The sequence below is a fragment of the Lactuca sativa genome, chromosome 8 (genome assembly GCF_002870075.4).
Source record: "Lactuca sativa cultivar Salinas chromosome 8, Lsat_Salinas_v11, whole genome shotgun sequence".
Lineage (NCBI taxonomy): Eukaryota > Viridiplantae > Streptophyta > Magnoliopsida > Asterales > Asteraceae > Lactuca > Lactuca sativa.
The window spans coordinates 17,010,276-17,036,149 of NC_056630.2; the positions used below are offsets into that span (position 1 = coordinate 17,010,276).

General features: G+C 32.6%; 2 protein-coding genes and 1 long non-coding RNA gene across 6 annotated transcripts; 1 reads left to right on the plus strand and 2 right to left on the minus strand.

Moving 5' to 3' along the window:
- Window positions 1–6,272: 6,272 nt before the first annotated feature.
- On the minus strand, window positions 6,273–9,184 carry LOC111919689 (protein trichome birefringence-like 33). The gene is made up of 6 exons (XM_023915268.3): window positions 8,821–9,184; window positions 8,302–8,518; window positions 7,633–7,804; window positions 7,335–7,534; window positions 7,058–7,216; window positions 6,273–6,650 (listed from the first exon to the last, which is right to left on the minus strand). Exons 1-6 carry the CDS (start codon window positions 9,032–9,034, stop codon window positions 6,311–6,313), a joined length of 1,302 nt encoding a protein of 433 aa, XP_023771036.1. The 5' UTR covers window positions 9,035–9,184; the 3' UTR covers window positions 6,273–6,310.
- Window positions 9,185–17,290: 8,106 nt separating this feature from the next.
- On the plus strand, window positions 17,291–18,175 carry LOC111919770 (protein ALP1-like). The gene has a single exon (XM_023915362.1). The coding sequence runs from the start codon at window positions 17,291–17,293 to the stop codon at window positions 18,173–18,175; it is 885 nt and encodes a 294-aa protein (XP_023771130.1).
- Window positions 18,176–21,287: 3,112 nt separating this feature from the next.
- On the minus strand, window positions 21,288–23,776 carry LOC111919690 (uncharacterized). Of its 4 annotated transcripts, none has more exons than XR_006185522.1 (4): window positions 23,478–23,776; window positions 23,303–23,409; window positions 22,821–23,206; window positions 21,288–22,008 (listed from the first exon to the last, which is right to left on the minus strand). It is a non-coding gene; the product is annotated as an uncharacterized LOC111919690 (long non-coding RNA). The 4 variants fall into 4 exon arrangements; XR_006185524.1 differs by having other exon boundaries at window positions 22,821–22,903; window positions 22,986–23,409; XR_006185523.1 differs by having other exon boundaries at window positions 21,288–21,792; window positions 21,879–22,008; window positions 22,821–23,409.
- Between the last annotated feature and the right edge of the window lie 2,098 nt (window positions 23,777–25,874).

The window sequence follows — 25,874 nt, forward strand, 5'->3', positions numbered from 1 at the left end:
ACATCATTATAACTCCAGTAGGGTTCTAGGTTAATGACATCGGCGATTTCTAGTTTGAGAGCCCCAAGGAATCGGGCTATGATCTGTTCTTCTTCTTCCTCAATGACACAACGTACCTTGAGTCGTTCAAACTCAACGATGAAGTCGGTCACGGTGGAGTTTGTCTGGGCAAAAGTGTGATATTCCATGAAGGCTTCCTGACGGTAATTGACAGGTAGAAATTTACCTTGTAACAACTTCTTGAACTTTGCCCACGTTTCAACTTTGGATTTTTGAGCTTGTTGGCGACGTTTTTTCTCGTGTTCCCACCATAGCGATGCAGATTTCTGTAGTTTAATGGCTATGAGCTTAACCTTTAAGGGATCAGGGATATCTTTCAAGTTGAAGATCCGCTCTACGGTGCTTAACCAATCTATGAAATCATCAGGATGGGATTTACCGTCAAATTCAGGAATTTCTATCTTCATTCCTAAATTGTGCAAAGAGTCCTTGTGAGTTTGTCTCCGGGCATGTCGCTGGTATGTAGCAAAAGCGTTAGGTCGGTCAAAGCCAAAAGGGTTTATGTCCTCCCCGACTCTGTCGTCCCAAAATTCCGATACAGTTTCTTCGTGTTGCTCCTCCTGTCTTAATTCCAACTCCCTGATGCGTTGCTGGAGTCTTTCAATCTCACGATCTCGTGGATCGCGTTCTTCTTCTTCTTTGCCTCAGTCGACGTTTCTACGAAGAGGGGGCGTCCACGAAGGCCAACCATTTGATTCACCTAGAGCTCTAATACCAAATGATGCGTTCTAATTTCACAATCAAATGGAAAAACTCAATTAAGATGATCAACAGGAGGCTAAACCTTTAACACAAGGTTGTCACGTGAATATTCCAAAGAAAAAGTAGTCTTCCAAAAAATCGTCGTTTCTGGCTTAGGGTTTGGTACTAAAAGCAAGAAAACCAAAATTTTGGAAAGTCTAATAAACTTGGAAAGGAAATACTAAAAAGTCAAAACAAATTAATTTGACCACCAAATAAATAAATAAAAAGGCCTGCACGTAATAAAACATTCACACCAATTCAATCGGGTCAAGTTTAGATGCTCCGTCATCAGATACATTGGAACCTTTCGAGTTATTTCCAGGGTTGGCAAGGTGGCATATAGACTGGATCTTTCGGAGGAGCTCAGTCAGATTCACAACACTTTTCACATCTCGCAATTGCAAAAGTGCATATTAAATGAGGAGGCAGTGGTGTCATTAGATGATATTAAGGTCGATAAGCACCTGAATTACGCGGAGAGGCTAGTGGTCGTTCTGGAGAGGAAAGTGAAGGTTCTACGGAAAAAGGAGGTACCTTTGGTAAAGGTACTATGGGAGAAACGGAGGGGATCCGAGTGGACTTGGGAGCTGGAGGTCGAGATGCGGGAGCATTATCCAAATTGTTCACAACAGCAGGCTTCGAGGACGAAGCCTAGTTCAAATGGAGGATAGCTGTAACATCCCAATTTTCAGGTATGAATTTCAAGAATTTTTATACATCATTTAAGATCTACTCGACGAGTTGGAGGGCCCAACTCGTCGTGTAGAAACTGATCAGGCCGCGTGGTTTATGGAACCTACTCGACGAGTTGGAGGACCCCAACTCGATGAGTTGAGGTTGTGCATGAAAACCATAATTTTTAGGGTTTGCACCCTATTTAAAGGACCTTAAGTCCCCTCACCGGCCTCCCTTATCACTTTACAGTCCAGAGAAACCCTAGTTCGAGCCTTATACCGTCTTGAGTGTGTGTGAGAGCCTTGGAGAGTGATTTTGGTGTGATTGTGAAGGAACTTGGAGCTTGAAGAGGTTGGAGCAAAGGGGGACATGATAGATCCAACATCTAGTCTATGTTAGCAACCATTTAGAGGTAAAAATTCTTTATCTTGACCTCTTATTGCTTAGATCTTCCCTTATGCAAGAATATGGTCATTTCTAAGGCAAAATGGAGTCACTCTCGAGTTTGAGCTTATCATGAGGACATGGTCTCAGATCTGGACTCCTCTAGGCCCCATGGCCATAAATTTGTCGACTTTATCTAGTCTTGGCTCTCCTCCATGCCCTAAACCTCTTGTTTATCTAAGATTTGGTGTTTTGATCCCTTTGAGGCCTTACATGCATGTAAAGTTAGCAACTTTACGTGGTATCTTAGTCCTAAGAGGCTAGATCTGTAGTTTGGGGCCTTAGACTCGACTGGAAAGGGCTGAAAATGTTAAGACAGGAAAACTCGACGAGTTGCTTAGCCAAATCGACAAGTTGGATACGGTTTACCCGCCTTCTGGATACTGAGTGAACTCGGCGAGTGGGTGAGATGACTCGGCGAGTCGACAAGGGTTTTCCCAGTCTTCTGAACATTGAAGAACTCGAAGAGTTACTCGGGTAACTCGACGTGTTGTCTCAAACTTTTCACGATCTTCTGAGATATGAAGGAACTCGACGAGTCAGCAGATGAACTCGACAAGTTGGGTCAACAATGACCGTTGAATTTGACTTTGACCATGGTTGACCAAGTTTGACTTCTAGGGATATTTTGGTAATTTGGGATTCTAATGGAATCAGTTATATGGTGGTTACAGGCAGTTGAGTTTGGAGATGTGAGTTGGGATACGATTTAATGGTTCAACACTACTTAAGAAGTGAGTTTTCCTCACTATACTAACACGGTCAAAGGCACCAATGCCGACCCTTTTGGATTGTTATCCAGGTTATCGCATGATGATATGCTTAGTGATTTGCTAAATCTATATCCTGGTATATAAGACGATGTTGTGTTTAGTGACCTATTAGGTCGGTATCCTGGTATATAGGATAATGCTATGATTGGTGATATGTTAGATTTGTTTGACTGTTTACACATGCTAGCTAGCGTTTGATGTGTATGTGTTGATTGTATGTGTGGGGGTGGGTTGAGGCGGTCCTGCTTTGTGTTGTAGGCCAACATACCCAGGGCCGCCTGGATAGACTGAAGGCCCAATGGGGCGTACCAGTCAGGCCGAAGGCCCGAAAAACGGTCCAGATAAGCTAAATGTCCGATATGGCGGACCAGACATGCTGAAGGTTCGGAGAGTGGACCAGACAGGCTGAAGGCCCGGTGAGGACGGTCCAGTCATACTATAGACTCTATATGCAAGCTGTTTGTTATGATATTGTTCTGGTTTGTATGTTGTTGGTATTTTAGGGGAACTCACTACGCTCCAGGCTTACAGTTTTGGATTTATTTCAGGTACTTCAGATGATCGCGGGAAACTCACTATGCTCCAGGCTTACAGTTTTGAATTTTATGGATGTTACATGTAATTTTTGGGACATTACAATTTAATTAATATTTAATCATACATAACACGATAAACACAATAAACATGAAAAACACGACATATAAATGTTAAATCGTGTCAATTTTGTGTCAAATTTTGAACACGAAAACGACACGACACGACATCGTGTTTTTTTACACTTGACACGAACACAAATTCAAATTTCAGTTTCGTCTGATTTTTGTTTCGTGTCGTGCATTTTTATCATGTCATGTCTTGAATTGCTACCCCTAGTTTGTTATTAGTATAATAATAGAAAAATATTAACATAATTAATAATATGAGTTATGGTCGGTTACACCCATTGGGTCAGTTTTGAATGAATAAACCAAACCCAAACCAAATTTTTTGGTTTAGATTTTAAATTCAAAATTGATGGTTTGGGTTCGTTTTTAGTTTTACTCTTAATGTAACCAGATCCGGTCCAAACCAGTTTTTGACGAAAATGAATACGATTAATCTGATCCACCAGATTATAACCAGATCCTAATCCTCCAGGCAAAACCGAATTTGACACCACATCATAAACCGGAATTACCAAAAACCAGATCCAATTCTTCCCAAAAATCCAGTAAAATCCACCAAAAATCGAATCAAACCGATTTGAAATCAGACTAGAACCAGATTTAGATTTTTGCCAGATCTAGATCGGGTTTTGAGTGATGTAAGTCAAACCACATCGGTTCAAATGCTGCATTTGCGGACCTCTAATCATCATTCTCTGCGGCTAAGGCAAACCTCATGGTTCTTCAATGAGAATCAAAACCAACATCTATAAACACCCCACAACCACCACCAATCTTTTTTTCTTATTCCCTTGATATGTCGGTGGGCAGAGTAGAGAGACTAAACGGGGCATGATATGCATTGTGAGGGTGCTCAGGATTTTCAGTTATGCGGTGGCTCGATGTCTTAGTTCACGCAAAGGGAAGTAGGGTTAGTGTTCTCGAGTGAGATAACAAACAATCGTCTAGCTTCGATGATGAGGGCGATGGAAGAAACAAATAAACATAGTATACGGAGATGTGATCATACTTAATAGGGTTAGGGTTAAATAAGTAGTTTAGCCATTTATAGAAGTTGGAATTAAAGAAGCATTTAATAATTTAATCTAATATGTCATGGTGTAATATACATGGACAAGATAAGACCACCTAAACAAGTTTAAGATCGATAAACCGACACAAATCTAATTCGTCTTAGTTAGTAAGTAAAACATGACTTTAATGGTCTTAGAAAACACAAAAAAGAAACATCATTGACCATTTAAAATCATTTAACAAAACTAGATGTCTGCCCGCGTAAAGTGACGACGATAAATGACTTTTCTGGCGAATTGTTTCTTATAGGAAATAATTATTAGGTTTTATTATTATTTAGTATAAAATAAAAAATTATAATTTTTAAATAAAATATTTATGTTTATACCTTACGTCTTGCATGTTTATATATTGATGTAAATTAATATTGGTGTTTAGTTGAAAAATATAAATTAATTTATATACACTAATTTAATATTTTAAAATTTTTATTTCGCTTCAAATTGATTTTTTTTTAATTATTTTTCTTAATTCAAAATTACAAACTTTTGGTAAGGATTAATGAATTATTTTTGTATAATTGATCTGTACAAAAAACTTTGTAACTTATATCTTTTAAAATTCAAAATATACTTTCTAATAAAACATAAAATACAAGATAAAAGATAGTGTTGGATTAGATGAAGATTAACCTCTAAGATTAAAAGGTTAAAGAGAAACCTCTTGTGCCCAACAATTCTAGAAAGAGAGTCATAACTAGAAGTTTTTCCTAGTAGAAAAATTAGTCCCTACACTTTTGCCATAATTACAAATTGGACCCTAGAAATATATTTTAAGCAGTTTTACCTACAAAAACTTTATCATTGTCATTGTGTTCTCAAGTTTTTTTAGAAGAGAAAGGGAAAGAAAGGAGATGATTGAGAGGGAAAATGATCGTTCTTTAATTTTTTTTATGGAGAGAAAAGAATGAAAATGAAAGGATTTGAAGGGGAAATCTAGGATGTTTTAGTCACCAAATTATCCGCTCAAAATTAGGCGGACCGGGAAGGAAAGCAAATAACGACCAGTTTTTCCCCTATTCTTCATCTACCTTAGCATATGTTCTTCATCTTCCTTTTCAAAGCATTTTCTTTCTCACCTGCAACAAACATGGTGAAGGTTGTCGTCTTCACACGTTTTCACAACATCACTGTTGCCATCAAAAAGCTGAAATATATTCTCCCCTGGCCTTACAATCGCCCTCTCATCTTCTTCCCTCTTTCTCCTTGTGATAATGAAATTGATGAACCCTGACCAACCAAGGGTAAATATGTCATTTAACAGTGAAAAGTCTTTCCCTCCCCCTACAACTTGAGAACACTTCTCATGATTTTTTCTCTCTTTCCATCTTCTTCCCCCTCCCCTCCCTTCCTCCCCCTATTTAAAATTTAAACTCAAGAACACAATGTCTATGTTTTATGCAATATATTGATATTTTTTTTGGTCATATTCAATATATGGTTTTTAAAGATAAATGTTCATTAGAATGACACGCCATGCATATTATAACGATCTTTAACATTGATTTATATGCTTTAAATTGCGTTTACTGGTATGGAGAATTTATTGGCGCTATTAATAGTTAGCATATCAATATGTTGCATATAATACAAGAACGGTGTATATACATGGAATATTTAAATCGAAGTTTTAAAGCATTTTGATTTTTTTTTTTTATAAAAATAAAACTATTGGGCTCATTCATAAGAGGCTTTGCGACATTTGGCCCAACCCATTAAATCTCAATTACAAATTTACAAACCCAATTCAAGTTTTTCATTAATTCTAACTTTCTAAGCCTTTTTAAACCAACGTGATGCAACGCCACCACAAAATAATTTCAATGATAAACAATATATGCACCAAAAATTATCAATTAAATTCTCATTTGTTTTATCAAGGATAAAAAAGCTTGGCAAATAAGAGTTCGTTCCATGTATCTTGAAGACCAGGTAAACACCAATGCACACAATCTGCATAGCTAACCGGATTAGCTATTTGTTGGGGTGTCAAAGGGCTCCATTGCTTCTTATAGATTGAGGTGTGGGCATCTTTTCGGTAAAGTGAGAGTTGTGTGATGTTTAAAAATGTTATTGGAAACTTTGATTTCCCAAAAACGTCTCCGATTACTTTCATTATACTTTTCCTACAATCTGATCCCCAGTAGTTTGGATCTGTAATCATTTCTGTTTGGTTGTAACAATTTCCATTTGGCTCTGCTCCCCAATCGGCGCTCCTATACATAGAACCAAAATAATAAATTAATAAGTGAGCTTAAAAACACGTTCGTTTTCTCCACATTAAAAGTGACATGAAAGAACTACATTTATAAAAATAGATATAAAATAGTAATTGTGTAGGCTTCTTTCTATTAAAAAAAAGAGAGAAAAAAAAGGAGAAAGACTCTAGGTGAAAAGCAACCTTGTTGAAAGCATAAAAAGGGTTATTGAACTTTTTTTTTTATAAAATTCAGTATCTCAACCGGTAGGTTTTTATTATGCATAAAAACATATGTACATATCATATAAAATATGTACTCTTAAGCCAAAATGATAAATCAAAATCATTAAAAGTTATTTGGGTATTTACATTTCAAAGAGTGGCTTAACTTTATATGTTAAAAAGGCAATATAATTAACTCACTTTTGATGAGAAGGAGACATGCTTGTGAAGAAGAGCCTTGTATTGTTGGGATCCATATTCTTCCTTACCCATCTCAACATACTTTTCATTCCCATTTTATAAGCATCCTCCGTAGACACTGCTACTATCTCTTTCACTTCATCATCAAACGATCCTTGCCTGCAAATTTTCATAAAAAATTAATTAACCCTTAAACCGACCATAAATGTTTATATATATAATGATATCTAATAAAGAAATAATTAGGTTTAAGTGAGTGTAGAAAATTAAAGGTTACAAGATGTTGAAGTGAAGGCCAGTCATCCACCAAAGGTAAGTATTGAAGACCATAATATCAACCCCTTTCCAATGTTTTCCATGCTTGTTAATAGAACCTCTTCGTACAACTCTATCAGAGACACGATGTATGATGGCATCATCGGAGTTTGATTCAAGCAAAAAGGGAGCCCAATAGAATTCAATTGTCGCATTGTAATCCTACAATATACAACAAATTAATAATCATCATCAAGGAATTGAAATGAGTTCAATTAATTGTCGATTTTTGTTTATAATTAGTGGAAAATGTTATGTACCTTGGCAGTGAAAACTGTTAGAGAACCAATAGTTTCCATGGATTTAGCGTTATCGGGGATGAGTGAATGTAGAAGACACACCATTGATACGTATTGTCCTCTGTTTAAGGAATCTCCAACAAACATCATCCTCTTATTTCTTAATGTCTCTAGCATCAGTGATGCATTGAAGCTGCATGTGTCATTAATCATCACATAAATAAAATGTAAGCAACGATTTGATCCTTATATGATAATATTTTTTGCAAGTTAACTATTATACTTATTAAAATTCGAACCTTATATGATAATATTTTTTGCTCAAACTCGAATCAAACTTAATTTCTTGGAGATTGGCGATGGTTGTTCATATGAATATTTCTGAATAATTCAAGCTATATAATTAAACTTCGTTTATAGTCAATATTTTTTAGCTTGATTTTTTTCTGGACACGTTGAGCTATCAAATCAATTTTAAGTAACATTAACGTAATTATATTGTCGATCTCGAGATCAACGAGAATTGATCTCGTTTACAGCTTTAAACACCTAAAAAAATATGGTCAACGATCACACTAATAATGTTTAAGATATGGTCATTGAACACAAAATATATACTAGTATAATACAAACTAACACACAAATAACGTTTATAATATAATTTCATTGGAAAACTAAATAAAACATTACCTTGGAAGAGAACAACCATGGGGTTGCCACCTCCAGAATTGATAATCCCGGTCCGGCCGGCCATGCTCCTGACATGTGAGCTGCGGCTGAATGTAGGGACACTCCGATTCTTGATACAATGGCCGGTTCAACGGATCCCACACCCACTTCCCGCTAAATACATCACATCCCTTCTCCGTCTCCCCAATTGAAAACGGCAATTTCTTGTAATAATTCTCTAATTATCATCAAATTAACCAAACAATTTAAATATCTTTAACGTATATAGCTTTCTTAAGGGGCTGTTTGATAATTAACCTCTGTATCGTTTAAAGGATATATATATATATATATATATATATATATATATATATATATATATATATATATATATATATATATATATATATATATATATATATATATATATATATATATATATATATATCTGTGTGATTGAAGAATCCTACATTCTTTTAACCATTAAAAGGTTGGAATCATTCAAAAACATCCTCTGTATAATTCATTTGCATAACTTACCAGTGGTGTAAGGCGGTGGTGATGGGTTTGGACTGATATCAAGATCAAGTTGTCCGAGGATGCAACCGAGGTCTTGACCGTATAAGAAGGTGACAAAGATGATGAAGGCTAATAAAGTAAAAAGGTATGGAGATAATCGACCTTTTCTTGTAAGAACAGAGGTTGAGATTGAAGAAGAAGAAGAAGAAGAAGAAGAAGTTGGAGGTGGCTTCATACCGTTTTTGTTATATAACAGAATGTATGTAATGTCTAAACTTTTTCTTGGTTGATATTTGGTATAGTGAGAATATGTGTGTTTATATTATGATGCATCATGCAGGCTTCAATAATATAACCTAATCTTTTTTTTATATATGATAATTACGAATGATGCTTTGAGTTTAGGTTTTGTTTAATAAATATGTTTAGGTAGAATTTCAAAATTTTGTTGTATTCGTGAATAAATATTGTAGGACCCACAAATATTTATAGTTTTTATCTGTATAAAAATATATTTAGATTTTTTTTTCTTTTTATAAAATAACGGTATAAAAAGATGATAGGTTTATTTGTTAACTAGATTGGATGATCGTATAGAGTCGCTAATACAGGTAGCTAAACTAGTAAATCGAGTAATTTTGCTAATAAACAGTCGAAAGAAACCGGTTTCATATATTTTTTTTTTGTTTTATAAACATATAATTCGTTGATATAATTATATAAATAATGTTAGTACAAAAATGTTCCAATGACTAATTATATTTTATTATTCTCTAATCATAGTTAATATAATTAACTATAAAGATGCAAGATTCATTTGATAACTCAAACTTTCCCGACAACTTGAATTTTTTTTCTGGTATCTTGTTTTAAAAAACAACTTAATGCATCTAGGCGCTTATATATAAAGTAGGATTGTTAAAAAAAAATGTCAATATATGATTTTTCTTTTGTAATATATATATATATATATATATATATATATATATATATATATATATATATATATATATATATTGTTTTGTGCACACATGCATTTTCTTGACATAAAATGTGCACATATATACATCACTAAAAAAATGTTTTTCTTGAAAAGAAATTCAACGTTAGCATCTAGATGTATTAAGTAGTTTTTTTTCAAGAAAGTTCTCAGATTCTCGAAAAACTTTATATATATATATATATATATATATATATATATATATATATATATATATATATATATATATATTTTTGTTAAAATTGTTGCCAGTCGAGTAAACATTTTTTATTAAATCTATATTAAACCTTTTGGTGTCAACTTAAATTTAAAAATTATAGTAAATTAAGTTGGTTTTAATAACTAATTAATTAATTGTATTAGTTGAATATTTGTTTCATTATGATCCCAGCTTGTTTGTCACACACAATAAATGGTGAATGAATCAATGCTTCCCCTCCTCTAATTGTTTTATTATTCTGTTTCTTACTTTGAAAAAGTAACATTATTGCAAATTTCGATCTTCAGATTGCCCTTTTATTCCTAAAGTTTACAAACGTAGAAATGGATGCTTAAATCGTTTTAACTCAATCGAAAGTTAAAGTTTGACCATTGTATTATGAAAGTTAATTATTTGAACACTTTACCTAATACTTGGATTATCTTTTTGTTCACTAACCACGGTCTGCTGTTTTAGAAAAATATAGAAGTTGATTAGATATATCCAAAATTAATATTCATATTTAGTCAGAAAATAAAAACAACGAGCAAAATGTGATTGAAACTTAATAACTGAATAATAAGTTAACAATAAAAGTATCAATAATTAAATGGAGAAGATATAACAAAATTATAAATGTCTTTTTTTTTTGCTGGGAGTATTAATGTAAGCAAATTAAAGAAACATAGATGGAGGGTAAAGTTTATGGTTGAATGGGAAGAGCTATCATGGAATCTTGGCTTGTAAGCTAAGGTTTGTTTGTGAAGGATGATCAATCATTTTCTATCTTTTCTTATCAACTTATCATTACTAATTAATATACCACTTCAAGATTAAAATTAATAAAACCATAATGATGTTTTAGTGCATGCGATGCAGTTTTTTTTACAAGATTACTGTTTTAAATTTACAAGCTCTTAATAATAATAATAATAATAATAATAATAATAATAATAATAAAACTAAACTAAATAAAATAATAAACCATGTTGTGAGTTTTGAGTTATTTAAAGGGTTGTAAGTTGACATGTTATATTTTTAAAGGCTATAGATTGTTGGTAATCAAAAGTCAAAATAAAATATAAAAATTCAGGAATTATTATATAAAAACTAATTTAGAAATGAGTGAAGTATTATTGATTGTAACAGTTTTGTAATTATCATGAACTCAAATATGTTTAAACATATCATTTTGGATGATTTGCTAATTGCGATATTAGTTTGTGCAATAATAACTATGTTAGATTTTTGCTATCAACCTCAAAATCAAATCTAAAAATAAGTTAGAAGTTATAACCTTACTTACATGTTTATAGTAAACTAATCAAATTTGTTGAAACTGATTGGACAAAACCATCTCATATTTTATCATACATAACTCGAGATAAAAACATATACTCATGAACTATATTAGATTCTTCCAATTTGCAACAAGAACATATAAACATTCATGACATTAAAAATATGTGTATTGAATGAGTTACTAATAATACGTTATTTTTTTTACAATATTATGGTTATTATAAAGTTTGTGCTCATTATAATTTTGGAAAAAAGATTATATATTTATATGCACGCAAAAAAATGTTAAAGGGGTATTAGGTGATTTTCAGGTAAGATATCAACTTCATATGTTTGGTGCTAACAAAGGGAACAGTTGGGGTGAGTTGACATTTGCCCCATCAATCATGGATGCTTGAATTGCATATCTCATTTTGTTTTTCTTTTTGGGGATAATATATTTTCTATGGGTACCCATTTTCTATTTGCAACTTTACTTTTTCCAATATTTTATTTTAATATCACATCAATTTCGTTGGATATAATTTCTTGTGAATGTTGGGTGGTAATATCTTTAGGGTGTTTAGTTGGGAATTTTTTTAGATCATCCGCGTGTTTTTTAGATAATTTAAAAGTTTTGTTTTTTTAAGTTAAATCTTCAACCTGACACAGAAGCTTATGGATTAGAATCTCATGAAAGAAAATGTGTATGGTTTGCCATATAAAAATGAGTCTTCGCTTTAACATCCAATGCAGCATATAAATATATAATGTCGATTAATTAACCAAAAGATTGGCAAAGTCTCTCAAATGTCAAAAGTAAATGATTGGATAATTTGCCATATAAAGCAACAATTACTAGAAATAATACATTGGGTGGTTACCTTGCTGGTTGACGTACGGTTGGTACTAGCGTATATTTCACAAATAAAACGGTGGGTAAAACACACCATTCATTGAGATATCAATATCATTCTGAATTTAACGAGAGGGTGTTTGGACGTTAACTACTATACAAAAGATAATAAGCCGGACGGACATACATTTGGCGTAATTAGAATTTTATGAGTGTTAGTGAGATTTAAACTAAGATCTAATACTATAAGTTAGTTAACACAGATGTATGTTTATAGGCAGAGTCCAGTAGTATATTTTTTCGGGATTTTTTTTAGTTACGGTGCTACTTTTGAAAAAATTATGGGCTATTCCTAAATTATAAATCAAACACAAAATAGTTTAACTAAATGTTTAAAGTAGCCCAAAATATGTGTTGATAGTCCAAAAAATTAAGCCCATAATTATAATTAGTCACAAATTAGTAAAATAAAACAAATAACCAAATGTTCAATCCATAATGTTTGTCCGTTAAATTAAATGAAGGAAAGCAACACACACATTACAGAAAAAATCCCTCCTACATCGGTCTTGCCCCCATCCACAACCATTGCTGACGCTGATTTTTTCTTGTCGCTGATTTTTGTATGGGAGTGACTTTCTCTATCGACAGTCCCCTACCCCATAATATAATGAAACCATTAAGTCTCAATTCTCAGTCATACTATTAGTTTAGATTGTTTCAAATTTCCATCATTTGTCTATTTCATTGAAATATTTGAAGTTAGCAATTAAGTTTATTTAATTAGGAACTTATGGTTAATATTTAATTGTTATTGTTAATAGTGAGTTGTCATTTGTTGTTGAAACTTGAAATCAAGTTTTTTATGAAATCTTTTTATTACGAACCTTTCTTGTTTGTTGGTGGAAATAGGGAAGTATCATTCTTTTCTTTAGTTTATAGATTATTAAAACTAACTTTGGTTTCATCTATCACAATCGCAACCGTTAACAAGTGTTTTTTTTTAAAATGAAGTTGTTGAAAACCGGCTTGCATAATAGAGTAGGTGACGATTTTATGAATGATGCTTTGATTTGTAGTGTAGAAAATGAAACATTTGAGAATGTTAAGACTGAAATGTAATTACTCGTTTTCGAAAGATGAAAGAGCAAAAAGGTCAACTTTAAAATGTAATATATATTATGTAGTCTAGTTTGTCACTTTGTTATGTCTAATAATATTACGGTTTTTATTTTTTTCTTATTATATATTACGCAAAAAAATAAAATTATGCTATCATTGGACTTTGACACTGGCTCCTCCATTATGTACACTGTATATAGAGCGAGTTTACAATGAAATGATGGGTCAAGGGTGTTGCACCCCCTTGCGGGGTCAAGGGGAACTGCTCCTAGCGATGATCCCAATGACCGATCAAAGGGGGGTCGAGGGGCAGCTCACACATTGTCGAGTAGATGAAGCTGGTGACATCCCAAGTTGCATGGAAGCCCAAATTGCATGTGGCAACCATGTTGTCTAACAACTTCTTATCAATTCTTTCATACAACTCGACTTGCATTATAATTATTTCCAAAAAATGTTTTTTAACTGTTGGAAACCATAATTTTATCTTATTTTTACATGTATATATGAGTACATATATTAAAAAAAACTTTTGGAACGTTAATAATATCTTGAACATCCCATATACTCTGAAATGCCTAAAACAAAAATTTCTCTCATGGATTTTTCCGTAATGAAATTCTTGAAACTCAAGCATATGATAGAGATATCAATACATAAAGTGAACTTACAAGATCCTCAAGATATCTTGGATTCTCTTATTCTCGATACATCCTCTTTCGTGATACCTATTTTCTAACAATAATTATAAAAATTGCCACAATATTATAAAGAATTAATGAAAAGTACCAGATTTTATGTGATTTTCCAAAAATGACCATCATCTTTTAAACATACCCATTTTGGATTCTAGGGTTATATAATGTGTACATTTTCCTTCTTTTCACTAAATTCACTAAACACTAAGAAAAAAAGTCTCTCTTTTCATTTACCATTTAAATGTTTACTATCATTGATTTTTCACCAAATGAATCCATTTATGGACTTTTATCGAAATCTATTTCGGGTTTGGTAAGTTTGTTTAATTTTTTGTTACGTCCCATAGGTAGCAATTCAAGTGCCAAATGCACCTTTTTTTATACTTTCTATCGAAGAAAATCATACACACGTTTGTTTGTTATACTTAAGGGGTCGGCAAATTATAATGATTGATATCATTTATGTATGCCTGAAATATGGATTTTGGAAACATTCTTCGTGTTTCAAATATGTTCTTCATATTTCATAGATGTTTTGATATTTTGGATTTCATCTATGTGTTTCTATTTTATTTCACTTGAGTTTTATTTCGTTTTGTTGATATATAATAGAAATAGTCGAAGTAGGAATCAAAAAAGTCACCACTAACCTGTAACATATCTTAAAAAGTCGTTATATTAATGGTGTTTTTTCATTCTTTCTTGTCCCTAAATCTTAGTGTATCTGTTTGGAACATGACTAGGTTTTAGGATTAAAATTTCTTCCGATGGTTTTATAACCATTTCTTGTTGTTATGGAAGCATAAACTTCATGGAATATATCGGAGGCTAATAATGTCTTGTTGAAATGAGGAGTATGAAGTTTCAAATGCGATACAATGTTAAATGAATAATATGACATTCTTGACTTTGTGAACGTCAATAATTCAATCTAATGAATATATAATTTTATGGGTTATTCAAATCAAACATTAGATATTGTTGACTTTATGAATGACTAGCATTCATGTTAGACTTAGTCTGGCTCCTAATTGATGCTCTTGACTTTGATGAATTGGCTGACAATGGAAATGGACATGTAATTCGTATGTATCCCTTCTTTAGGCACTGACTTCCTGTTTTAATTATCAGACCTATCTTCGAGATGGAACATAAGAATAGATTTGTGTGGGTGTAGGTCTAGCTTGATGTTTATTAATGAAAGTGGGTTTAATGACTATTACTTCATACCGTGTTTCCGATTTAGAGGGAGCTAGAACAGGATTAACAAATTTTATGCATACAGCACGCTACCTATGTCAAGAAAATGATGCACTTAGTCTATGATAATGTGTGAGTCTTAGTGATTTAATGTCGTTATGGTTTAGCGAAAATATTAAACACAATAATTTGTATACCAAGAGCTTACTCAACTTTGACAAAGATACCTTCTCTGTTTCCAAGGATCCATCATCACCGATGGTTGATTTACTAAAATCACTCAAGATTTTAAAAATAGTCTTGATAGTTGTATTTTATTTATTTCTCCTTATAACTCACTTTGCATATTTTTATTCATTTTTAGTTAAATCATTTTACATATTTTCATTTATTTTATTTTATGGCTATAGCGAATGCTTTCGAGTCTTTTTGTTTATTTTTAGATTTTTAGAAGACCGATGTGGTGTTAAATTGTTTGGGATTGATCCAAAGCTTCGTGGAAAAGTTGGGGCTTGAAAAACATTATCTTTCCAGCTAGAAGGAAGAGTTGGAAGGAAGAAAAAGAAGATTGAGTTTATTTTGGAGAACTTTGGGCTCATTTTTTGGATCCAATGGATGTTGCACAAAGAAGACAAAAGAGAAAAGGAGATAAAAGCTAAAAATGACATGTATTGATGGACTGTCAAGTGTTTTAGTTTTTATCTCGTTGTCTCTTTTTCTCTTCTTTATCCTATGTCCGGAAAATGATCCTGAAAGTCCGCCAAAATAAGCCCAATCATCTTTTTCTTCCTTCTATATGTCCCTTCTAGCCAAAAGGATAATGTTTTCCAAGCCTACAATTTTTCCACAAAGCTCCCAAACAATTCTGCAACGCACTGTTCATCTAAAATTCTGAAAATAAACTCAAATACTCAAAAGCACCCGATATAATGATAAAATAAATATTATCAAAAATATGCAAGACGATTTAAATAAAAATGTCAAACAAATTATAAAAAGAAATAAATAAAATACAACTATCAAATATGGAAACCAATGTATAGGATTTGCAATCTAGTACTCTTACCCACAAGCTTATGTGGGTCTATGTGGTACCAAATTTTGATAGACAAAAAATACACTACACCCTTTAGCCTTACATAATACATGATCTGGAATAGAGTCACATCACAAACAAAGGAAGATGATAAGGCTTACCGGGAGTGGACGTCAAAACAGGCACATTTTATGCTTGGTACACGCGAACACCACCCCAAGGTGGCATGTTGGGTGTCATATTAACCACGACTGATCACCACTTCTCTCTCTCTCTCTCTCATGTGTTAAAACCAATCTCGTGATGGTGGTGGAGGAGCGTGGTTGACGTGGCGGTGAGGTGGAAGGGGGTCAGGTCAAAAAACACCACCCTCCACTCCTGATAGCCTATTAAAATTAGGTTTGAGATTTTGGTCTTTCAGATCGTAGGATTGAACCCCTTCAAATATGTTTGGAATAAGAGAGTTTTCTAGAAACTTTTAATGAGAGTCTTCAACCAAAAATGACCAACTACAACCCATAAGACGAGTCGGTATGGGTCCAACGAGAAGCAACGGGGGGTGAGGTGGCACCCCTCAACGTCGTTATGACACGGGGAACACCACCCCCCCCCCCTGCTCGTTGCTTCTCGTCGAGGTGATTCTCGTTGAGGAGACGACGGGAAGAAACGAAGAAAAATTTTAAAAAAATGACCGTTTGATTTGCAACGGTTTGAAAAAAAAAAGTTAATTATTAAAAAAAAACATTTTATCCTATAAATACTCTCACTTTATTTAAAATTTTCACACACTTTCTCTTATCCTCTCTACATACTTTCAATTATCTTCAAAAAAATATGGATCCTTTCGACTCGTCCGATGATTCAGATGACGATATTTTCTTTAGGATGATGTATCATTATTACACTACCGACCTGCTACAACCAGATAAATAAAAATGTACTACATGTTTCTTTAATTTTGCAACATATGCAATATATTTTATGAAACTGTAGTTAATTTATGTTTAGGTACGAATTTTTTCAATTAAGATATGATGCTAGAGGTAGACGGGGGTTTACAACCTTGCAGAAATGTGCTGCGGCCATTCGTTTGATGGCTATGGGGGAGTCATCCGACACCATGGACGACCATATGAGAATGTCCGAAAGAACCGCAAGAGAGAGTTTGTATACATTGTCAAGGGATGTTGTTGAAACTTTTGGAGACGTGTATTTGCGGAAACCTTCGTTGCATGATTTGCAAGAATTGTATGCGGCGCATGAAGAACGTCATGGGTTTCCCGGAATGATCGGAAGCATTGATTGCACACACTGGAAATGGAAAAATTGTCTGGTAGCATGGAAAGGGCAATACGCAAGTGGTCATCACGGATCACCTTCATTGGTGTTAGAGGCCGTCGCTTCTCAAGATTTATGGATTTGGCATGCATTTTTTGGGGTTGCAGGTTCCAACAACGACGTCAACGTTCTTGATCAGTCGCCAATATTCGACGATTTTTTAAATGGAAAAGCCCCGGATGCTCCTTTTACGGTGAATGGAAACGAATACAAATATTGGTATTACCTTACAGATGGAATATATCCTCAGTATTCCACATTCGTGAAGGCATTCCGCCACCCGGTTGAAGAACGAGACAAATTTTTTAAGAGAAGACAAGAAAGAGCATGTAAAGATGTGGAACGTGCTTTTGGAGTGCTGAAGGCCAAGTGGCATATAGTCGAACATGCAGCACGACCATTGGATTTAGAAAATTTACGATATATCATGTATGCATGTATCATAATGCATAACATGGTAGTAGAAGATAAAGGGAGAAATATTGCACACTATATCCCAACAGAGCTCAGACACGTTCAGTTTCAACCAGGAACAACAGTATATTTGCATCGCGTTGTTGACATTCAGGACGCAAATAAACACAGACAACTTCGAGATGATTTGACGGATTATATCTTCTATGGTAACAATAACGATAACGAATAGCGTTGTCTTTTTTTTTTAATTTTGATGTTATTTCTTTTTTTGTTTTTGGATATTATGTGTAATTTAGCCTTTATGTTAATTTTAATCTTTAAAAATTTTTAATTTTTTTATAATTTTTAAACATTATGTTTTATTTATTATTTATATTTAAAAAATATTTGTATCAATTTAAAAAAATCGAAATAAATAAAAAATACATTATAAAATGGAAAAAAAAGTATAAAAAAAAACGAAATAGTAAAAAAATAAAATAAAAATAAAAATATTTATTTTCAAAAAGTTGGTGTTGCATCTTGTTGCCCATTTCTCCACTTGGTGTGATAACACCATTAGCTTAGGTGGCATGTGAGGTGGCATAATTTGGTGTTGCACCTTTTTGCCCACACCCAATGCTGTAAATGATAAACCAAATTGGAAAAGCTGCATACCAACACACACAAATAGAACAAATAGCAGTGGGCGGTTGACGATAACAAAATAACAATAATTTGCAAGAAACGAAACATATGGACTAAGGTTTTATAATTGGCAAATGCTTGGGACTAAACACATACTTTACTTTATTTAATAATTATCCTTTAATGTGCCAAACTGTCGACAATTCACCATAACTGGTCCAAGAAAGCTTAATTAAACTTCAACCATTCAGTATAGTCTTGTTTATAATCACGTCTCCAATGCACTTATCGGATACACTACAAAAAAAAAAAAAAAAAAAAAAAAAAAAAAAAGTTATTAACTCAAACTTAGAATTCTGATATGGATTTTGTTTCACAATAATTTATAGGGCAGAAAAAGGTTTCGTTGGTATTATAAGACGTTTCATTCAAATAATAGTACCTCAGAACATATTAATATAATCAATAACTGTAATTGTACTAGAAACTCACCCAACAATCAAAGCATCTTATCAGGTCATGGTTGTAAAGCATTTCATCACAAAGTTGTCCCCACATAAAAAGGAAGAAAAATAAAATGTCAAAGTACAGTATCATGATTGATGGCACACATGTAACGTAATATAAAATTTCACTTTCAAGACTTCTCCTTGCAAGTTTAGATCAACTTAAACTTTAATGAAGCAAAAGGAAAAACTAAATCAACAATATCCACGTGAAATCAATCAATCACAAACTAGTTTGTGGAATTTCTGGTATTTTGCAAAAAAGGAAAATGAAAATTCAATGGCAAATAAAGAAATAAAGTGTAACATGTTAGAGTCAACCTGAAACCAAACCATATTATATATGTGTGCGTGTTTTGTCTCTTATTTACTCAATTATATTCGATTAACTTGAGCTATTACTTGTCATCCAGTCATTGATCAACGAGGAATTATTTGTAGTTTGGATTAGAGGTGCACAAAAGTAGGATCTTGTAACACTATCTAGATGTTAAAAATCTAGTCCAATGTTTTAGGTTTTAGCCTATGAAGTGTGGATATACTAGATTAGATTTTTCGTTTCTTACATTTATTGTGTGCTAGAATGCACCAATAGGAATTTAGTAAATTAAATAATTATTTAATTAAATAAATATAGATATTAAATTATTTACATAATTATATGTATATTAAATGATATCTATAATTATAATTCTCTTTTTATGGAAACTAATTAAATCCGTCATTAATGTCAGCAATAATATTCTTTCAGAATGATTCACATCTAGGTTTTTATATATGAGTTCATATTTTGTTTCCGGGCTCACTCACTTAAAATACAATAAAGTTGCATGGAATATGAAGAACGACAATGTATTCTACTAAAATACACTCTCATTCTGCTAGAATATACTCTCATTATTCTATATATGAATTTATTTTGAAAGAATATTATTGTTGACATTAATGACGAATTTAATTGGTTCCATAAAAATAAGTTATAGGTATGGATAGTATTTAATATAGATATAATTAATACTAAATTCCTATTGGTGCATTCTAGCACACAATAGATGTGAAAAACATTTGAACCTATATATATATATATATATATATATATATATATATATATATATATATATATATATATATATATATATATATATATATATATATATATATATATACTAGTCATTTACCCGCGCAAAACGGCGGGCGGCAAATAGAGATTTTTCGGCGAACACTTTCCGGCAAACAAATATAATTGTGTTTTTGTTTAGGGTTTAAAATAAAAATGTGTACATGATTTTGGTTGAAAAAAATGTTGTTTTAGTGATCTATGTATATATTTTAGGTTAGAACAAAAATATATTGTAATTGTTTTTATAACAATGGTCATTTTCCAATTAATATTGATAAAAAAAATATCAATCTCGTAACAATTGTCGTTTTCAAAATATATTCAATGGAATAAAATATAATAATGTTAGTTTAAATTTCAAATGGATATTTATTTATACAAAATTAGGTAATTTAATCATTATAAATGAGTTTTTCATTGAAAATAATCATTTTTTCTGGAATGTATGATGATAATTTCTTTCAACAATTAGTTTCATTCAAAAACATATTACTCCATTATAATGAACATAACAAATACATATTGTTATTGGTTGGTTTTACGGCAATAGAAAATTTTGTAACGACAATTAAAATCCTTTCAAACGGCTAAGAAATCTAACAATCATGTTGGTTTGATTACACTTTTTCATTTTTTTTTCCACAAACGATTTACCTGAAAAATGAATATTTTTTTTATTTTTTTAATGCTGATGATTGACAAATTTTAAGATATATCGTGATTTTCAATAGTAGATTTTTGTTTTTTTTCTTAATCTTCAAGTTATAAAGTTCACAATATAAAATATTTGTATTTTTATAAATAAAAAAATTTTGTGCATGTTATGATAGACATTTATTTTTAAGTATGATAGTTTAATGAAAATAAAAATAATAAATTTATAAATATAATTGTTAAATGTCCTACCAGGTAGTTGTGTAGTTCTCATAACCATGTATTTCTAGCATTGATCTTCTTTTTATTAAATGCTAACTCTATTGCCTTACCATCTTTACCATTTCTTCTTCCTAATTTCCAAAAATTAACCAAAATTATTAAACACTTTTAGCTATAATAAACAAATCAATAAAACATGTATTAGCCACGTATAAAGAAACAACGTCTCTATCGTATTATTAAACCGAACATTACAAAATTAAAACTTACATTGACACGACCATTTTTAACCCCAAAAGTTGGTTGCTGCAATTGTTTTATTAATATTCAATTGGCCCCATCACCCCTATCCCATCTCACCCTTCCACTTGCTTGTCTCAAACCAAATCAAAGAGTCAAAAAAAGAAATATAATAAAGTAACTAGGATTCTAATAACATAAATAATAAATTTTCTAAAAGTGTTTAATCTCAATAATTTGGTGTTTTGTAGACTCTAATCATCACTTGCCTCCATGATTCTCCATTTTAAGAAGCACCTAAAAAAAAGGCTACAAATGCCTTCAAATAAAGAAATGTGATAATATATAGGTGACCAAATAAATGAGTGGAACAAAGGGGGTTACACATGTCTAATGAAATCGATAAAAATCAAAACTTTACTAAACACAACATTTCACGATCTATAAACACACATAATTAAACACCCATTTTAGGACCTGTAAACATATACATACTTACACAGTTAAACACACACACAATTAGAGAAAAAAAATATAAAAAGAGACATATATGCCTTAATTACCATTTTTTTCCTTCAAATTCAATTAGTTTTTTCTCCATTTTCTACTATAACAAACTTTCACGACCAACTTCATCAGAAAGTGATTCCATAAACTCATTACTGTCACATTTTATGGAAATTTAAAGTTTCCCTGAAAAAACAAACTTTCACATATGAAAAAATGAAAAAAAAAACGGTGGTGCTATCTGAATCTTTTCAGATCTGTCCAACCAACAGAACAAATGCAAAATTTGGTGTATGGATATGTGTGTTAATGATCGAAACCATATATATATATATATATATATATATATATATATATATATATATATATATATATATATATATATATATATATATATATATATATATATATATATATATATATATATATATATATATATATATATATATATATATATATATAGAGAGAGAGAGAGAGAGAGAGAGAAAGATGTACACCACCCAAGAAATATATATAAATATACAAGTAGTTAGAATTGCTAGAAAAAGAGCACACAACATTTTTGTGCAAGGTTTTAAGACACCATACAGGCATATAAATTGCATAATCAAAACATATTAATATCTTAGTAACATTAACATTCTAATAAGATTTACTCACTACCAATTTTGGTAATTTAGTACCTCCCTCGACTATTTTGTGTTTTCATGCTTTACACATTGATGACATCATTTTCGTCTTTTGTATAAACCAAATTTTCAGGCTCTATTCCTATTCATGTTTCGCCAGAAAGGATCAGAACATTTGAAACAACCAAATTCTACATGAATCTTACTACATTAAACAAAACCTATGTTGACTGGGTTACATAAGGTGTGGATTAACATATTTTAATCAATACCAAAACAAAAAACCAAATAGAAATAAGTTAAGATTGATTCAAAACAACTAAAAGAATAAAGTAATAGAAACTTTACAAAAAGGAAGTCGGGACTTACAGTCTTTACAAGAGTACACGCTTCGATGATGTAGTTAATTATAAATACCCTCCTGGTCCATGAAAAGCCCAATATAAATATACCTGATTAAATAGATGTATTAATCAGAAGAACAACCAATCGAAGATGTGGAAGTTGATGACATGTAACTGCTGCGGTTGGGACCTTTTGCTTCTGCAATGAGGACAATGACGGGATGACATAAAATTTTGTTTTAAAGACATCGCCATGACCGATTTGGAGCATGTACTACAGGTGAATCTATAACAAAAGCTTCGAACTTTAGTCAAACCACACCATTCTTAGTTAGAAACGGAGCGAGAATCTATAAATGATCCAAGAGAAAATTAGATCGATACACTTATTATTCTTCAACATCTTGTTACCTAATTGGGGAGAGGGAGATGTAATTGTACATATTCATGAATAGAAATCTTTAGATAGTTATATACATAAGATAATCGACATGAAGTTGGCCTTACTATTCGTAGTGACTATGTCGCCTCGGTGGTGCCATCAGTGATTCCCATCAATCGAATCTATGTGAGCTCATCCATCTATTGAATCAGTGTAAGTCCATCCATCAATTCTGAAATTTAAAGACAAACATTGAGAGTAAGAAAGGAAAAAAAAACAAACTCAGAAAAGAGCAAATACCTACAAATCTGAAGACTCAGAGATTTAGGGTTTTCATCCAGAATACCCAAATCTATCCAATTTAAAAAACCAATAACATAGAGAATCGATTGATTAACTGAAGAGGAACAAAGGTTTTGTTGGTTGTTGTCGTCAGAAGCCACGACATTGAAGGGCGTGTATACGTGTCTGTTTGTGTGGTGTTGGCTGGGCTAAGAGCGAAAGTGGATGAATAAAAGAGAGAAATTGAACTTGAGTTTGGAGAGAAGGAAGCGAAGAGGAAAGACAAAGTGAAGGTGTCATCGGGAGGAAAGGCAGTTTAAGAGGGTGTTTGGATAGGGAAAAAAAATGACAGTTTATTGCTTATTTTCACCACAATAAGCTAATTTAAGTGTTTGGATAGAATGCTTAAAAAATTAGCTTATTGCGGTGGGAATAAGCTAAATAAGCTGATTTTAATAAGCAAGGGGGTAATGCTTATTGCTTATTGCTTATTAGTCATTTTACTCATATAAGCTGTTTTGTTTGCCAAACACTTCAAATGCTTATTGCTTATTGTTTATTCCCACCGCAATAAACTAATCCAAACACATTTTAAAAAAATGCTTATTCCCACCACAATAAGCAATAAGCAATAAGCTAATTAAGCTAAAAATGCATTTATCCAAACACCCTCTAAGATACATCAATTAATCAATACATATTTTATTTGAATACGCCGAAGGTGAGGGAATACCATATTGCCCGTTCAAGGTTGACAGATTCATAGTGTGGAATAGTTTTATCTTGAGATATTTAAAAGATAAGAATTTATCTATGTATTTCACAATTGTACTCAGTACTTTACAAATGATACGATTTAAAAATAATATTATTTTATTGATGATTACTTGTACCATTTGCTTAATGTTTTGAACGTCTTAAAAAAATATTATTATTATATTGAATCTATTTATAGAAATAGTGAGATTTTTTTTATAAGATTGTAACATCCTAAAATTCAAGGCAAAAAATTTCATTTTTAAATACATTATTATATAAAACCATCAGTAAAAAAAAACATTCATATTAATATCTCATGTCAAAACCAATGTGTCAATAATCAAAACGTATTATCATAAAACCATATGATAGTGTAATCCCAAAGATCTCATGTGCGGAAAACATAGTGTGATGCGCTGCGATCAAGCCGGCTCCTTTCCTTTGAAAACGAGTACCCGAAACCAAAACTATAAACCGTAAGCACAAAGCTTAGTGAGTTTCCCCATCATACCACATACCATACAATCATATAACATACATATACTGTCAAGCATATATGGGTGCCTGACCTACCTCTTCGATCCTCTCGACCGGATACTGCCTAGCATATCTGGGTGCTAGCCTCCCCTTCGGTCCTCTCGACCGGATACTGCCTAACATACCTGGGTGTTGGGATCCCCTTCGGTCCTCTCGACCGGATACTGCCTAGCATATCTGGGTGCTGGCCTCCCCTTCGGTATCTTTCAACCGGTAACCGGGGACTATTTCACCCCCTAACACTACCACATAAAAGCATAGCATATCACATAAGTCATATACTGCTTAGCATATCTAGGTGCTGGCCTACCCCTTCGGTCCTGTCGACCGGTAAGTGGGGACTATTTCACCCCCTACTGCTACCACATAATATCATATCACATATATCATAATCTGTCTAGCATAGTTGGGTACTAATCTATCCCTTCGGCCCTATCGACCGGTAACCAGGGACTATTTCATCCCCTACTACCACTATCACATAACATCATATCATGCTAGCACATAAACATAAACAGGTAGTAGCAAACATAGACAATTATCACCAAGACAATCATCTAATAACAACTCCTACTGGTGAGCCGTCATTGTGGCCGTAGACCCACCGCTACTGGAAGGTAACTCACCTCACACTGTTGAAGTCCCGAAGACACAATCCCACACTTGCTGAAGTCCCGCAGACTCGACCCCAGCTGCAGGCTGATAGATTCCCGAACTGTCAACACCAAAATAACACCCAATTAATAATTGGGTCCTAATACATAACCATAAACACTTACTTTGGATAATTACATTACCCCAAGCTTGGCTTATTCAAGCCCAAGGCCCAATCCGTAGGCCCAAAGTCAACTAGGAATCAAAGCCCAACACATGGCCCAATTTTACAAATTGGCCCTAGGCCTATACATGGTCTTATTCTGAGGCCCAACATCATGTAATTACTAAGGACCAAACTATGGCCCATCTATGGCCTAATTTTCCAAATTGGGCCTAAACCCCTTACATGGGCCTTACCCTAGGCCCATTAAATTATTCTAGTTCAATTGCTTGCTCTTGGATGGTCCATTATTATCTCAATCATTTAGGCCCAATAGAAAGTCCCAACAATAAACCCAAGTG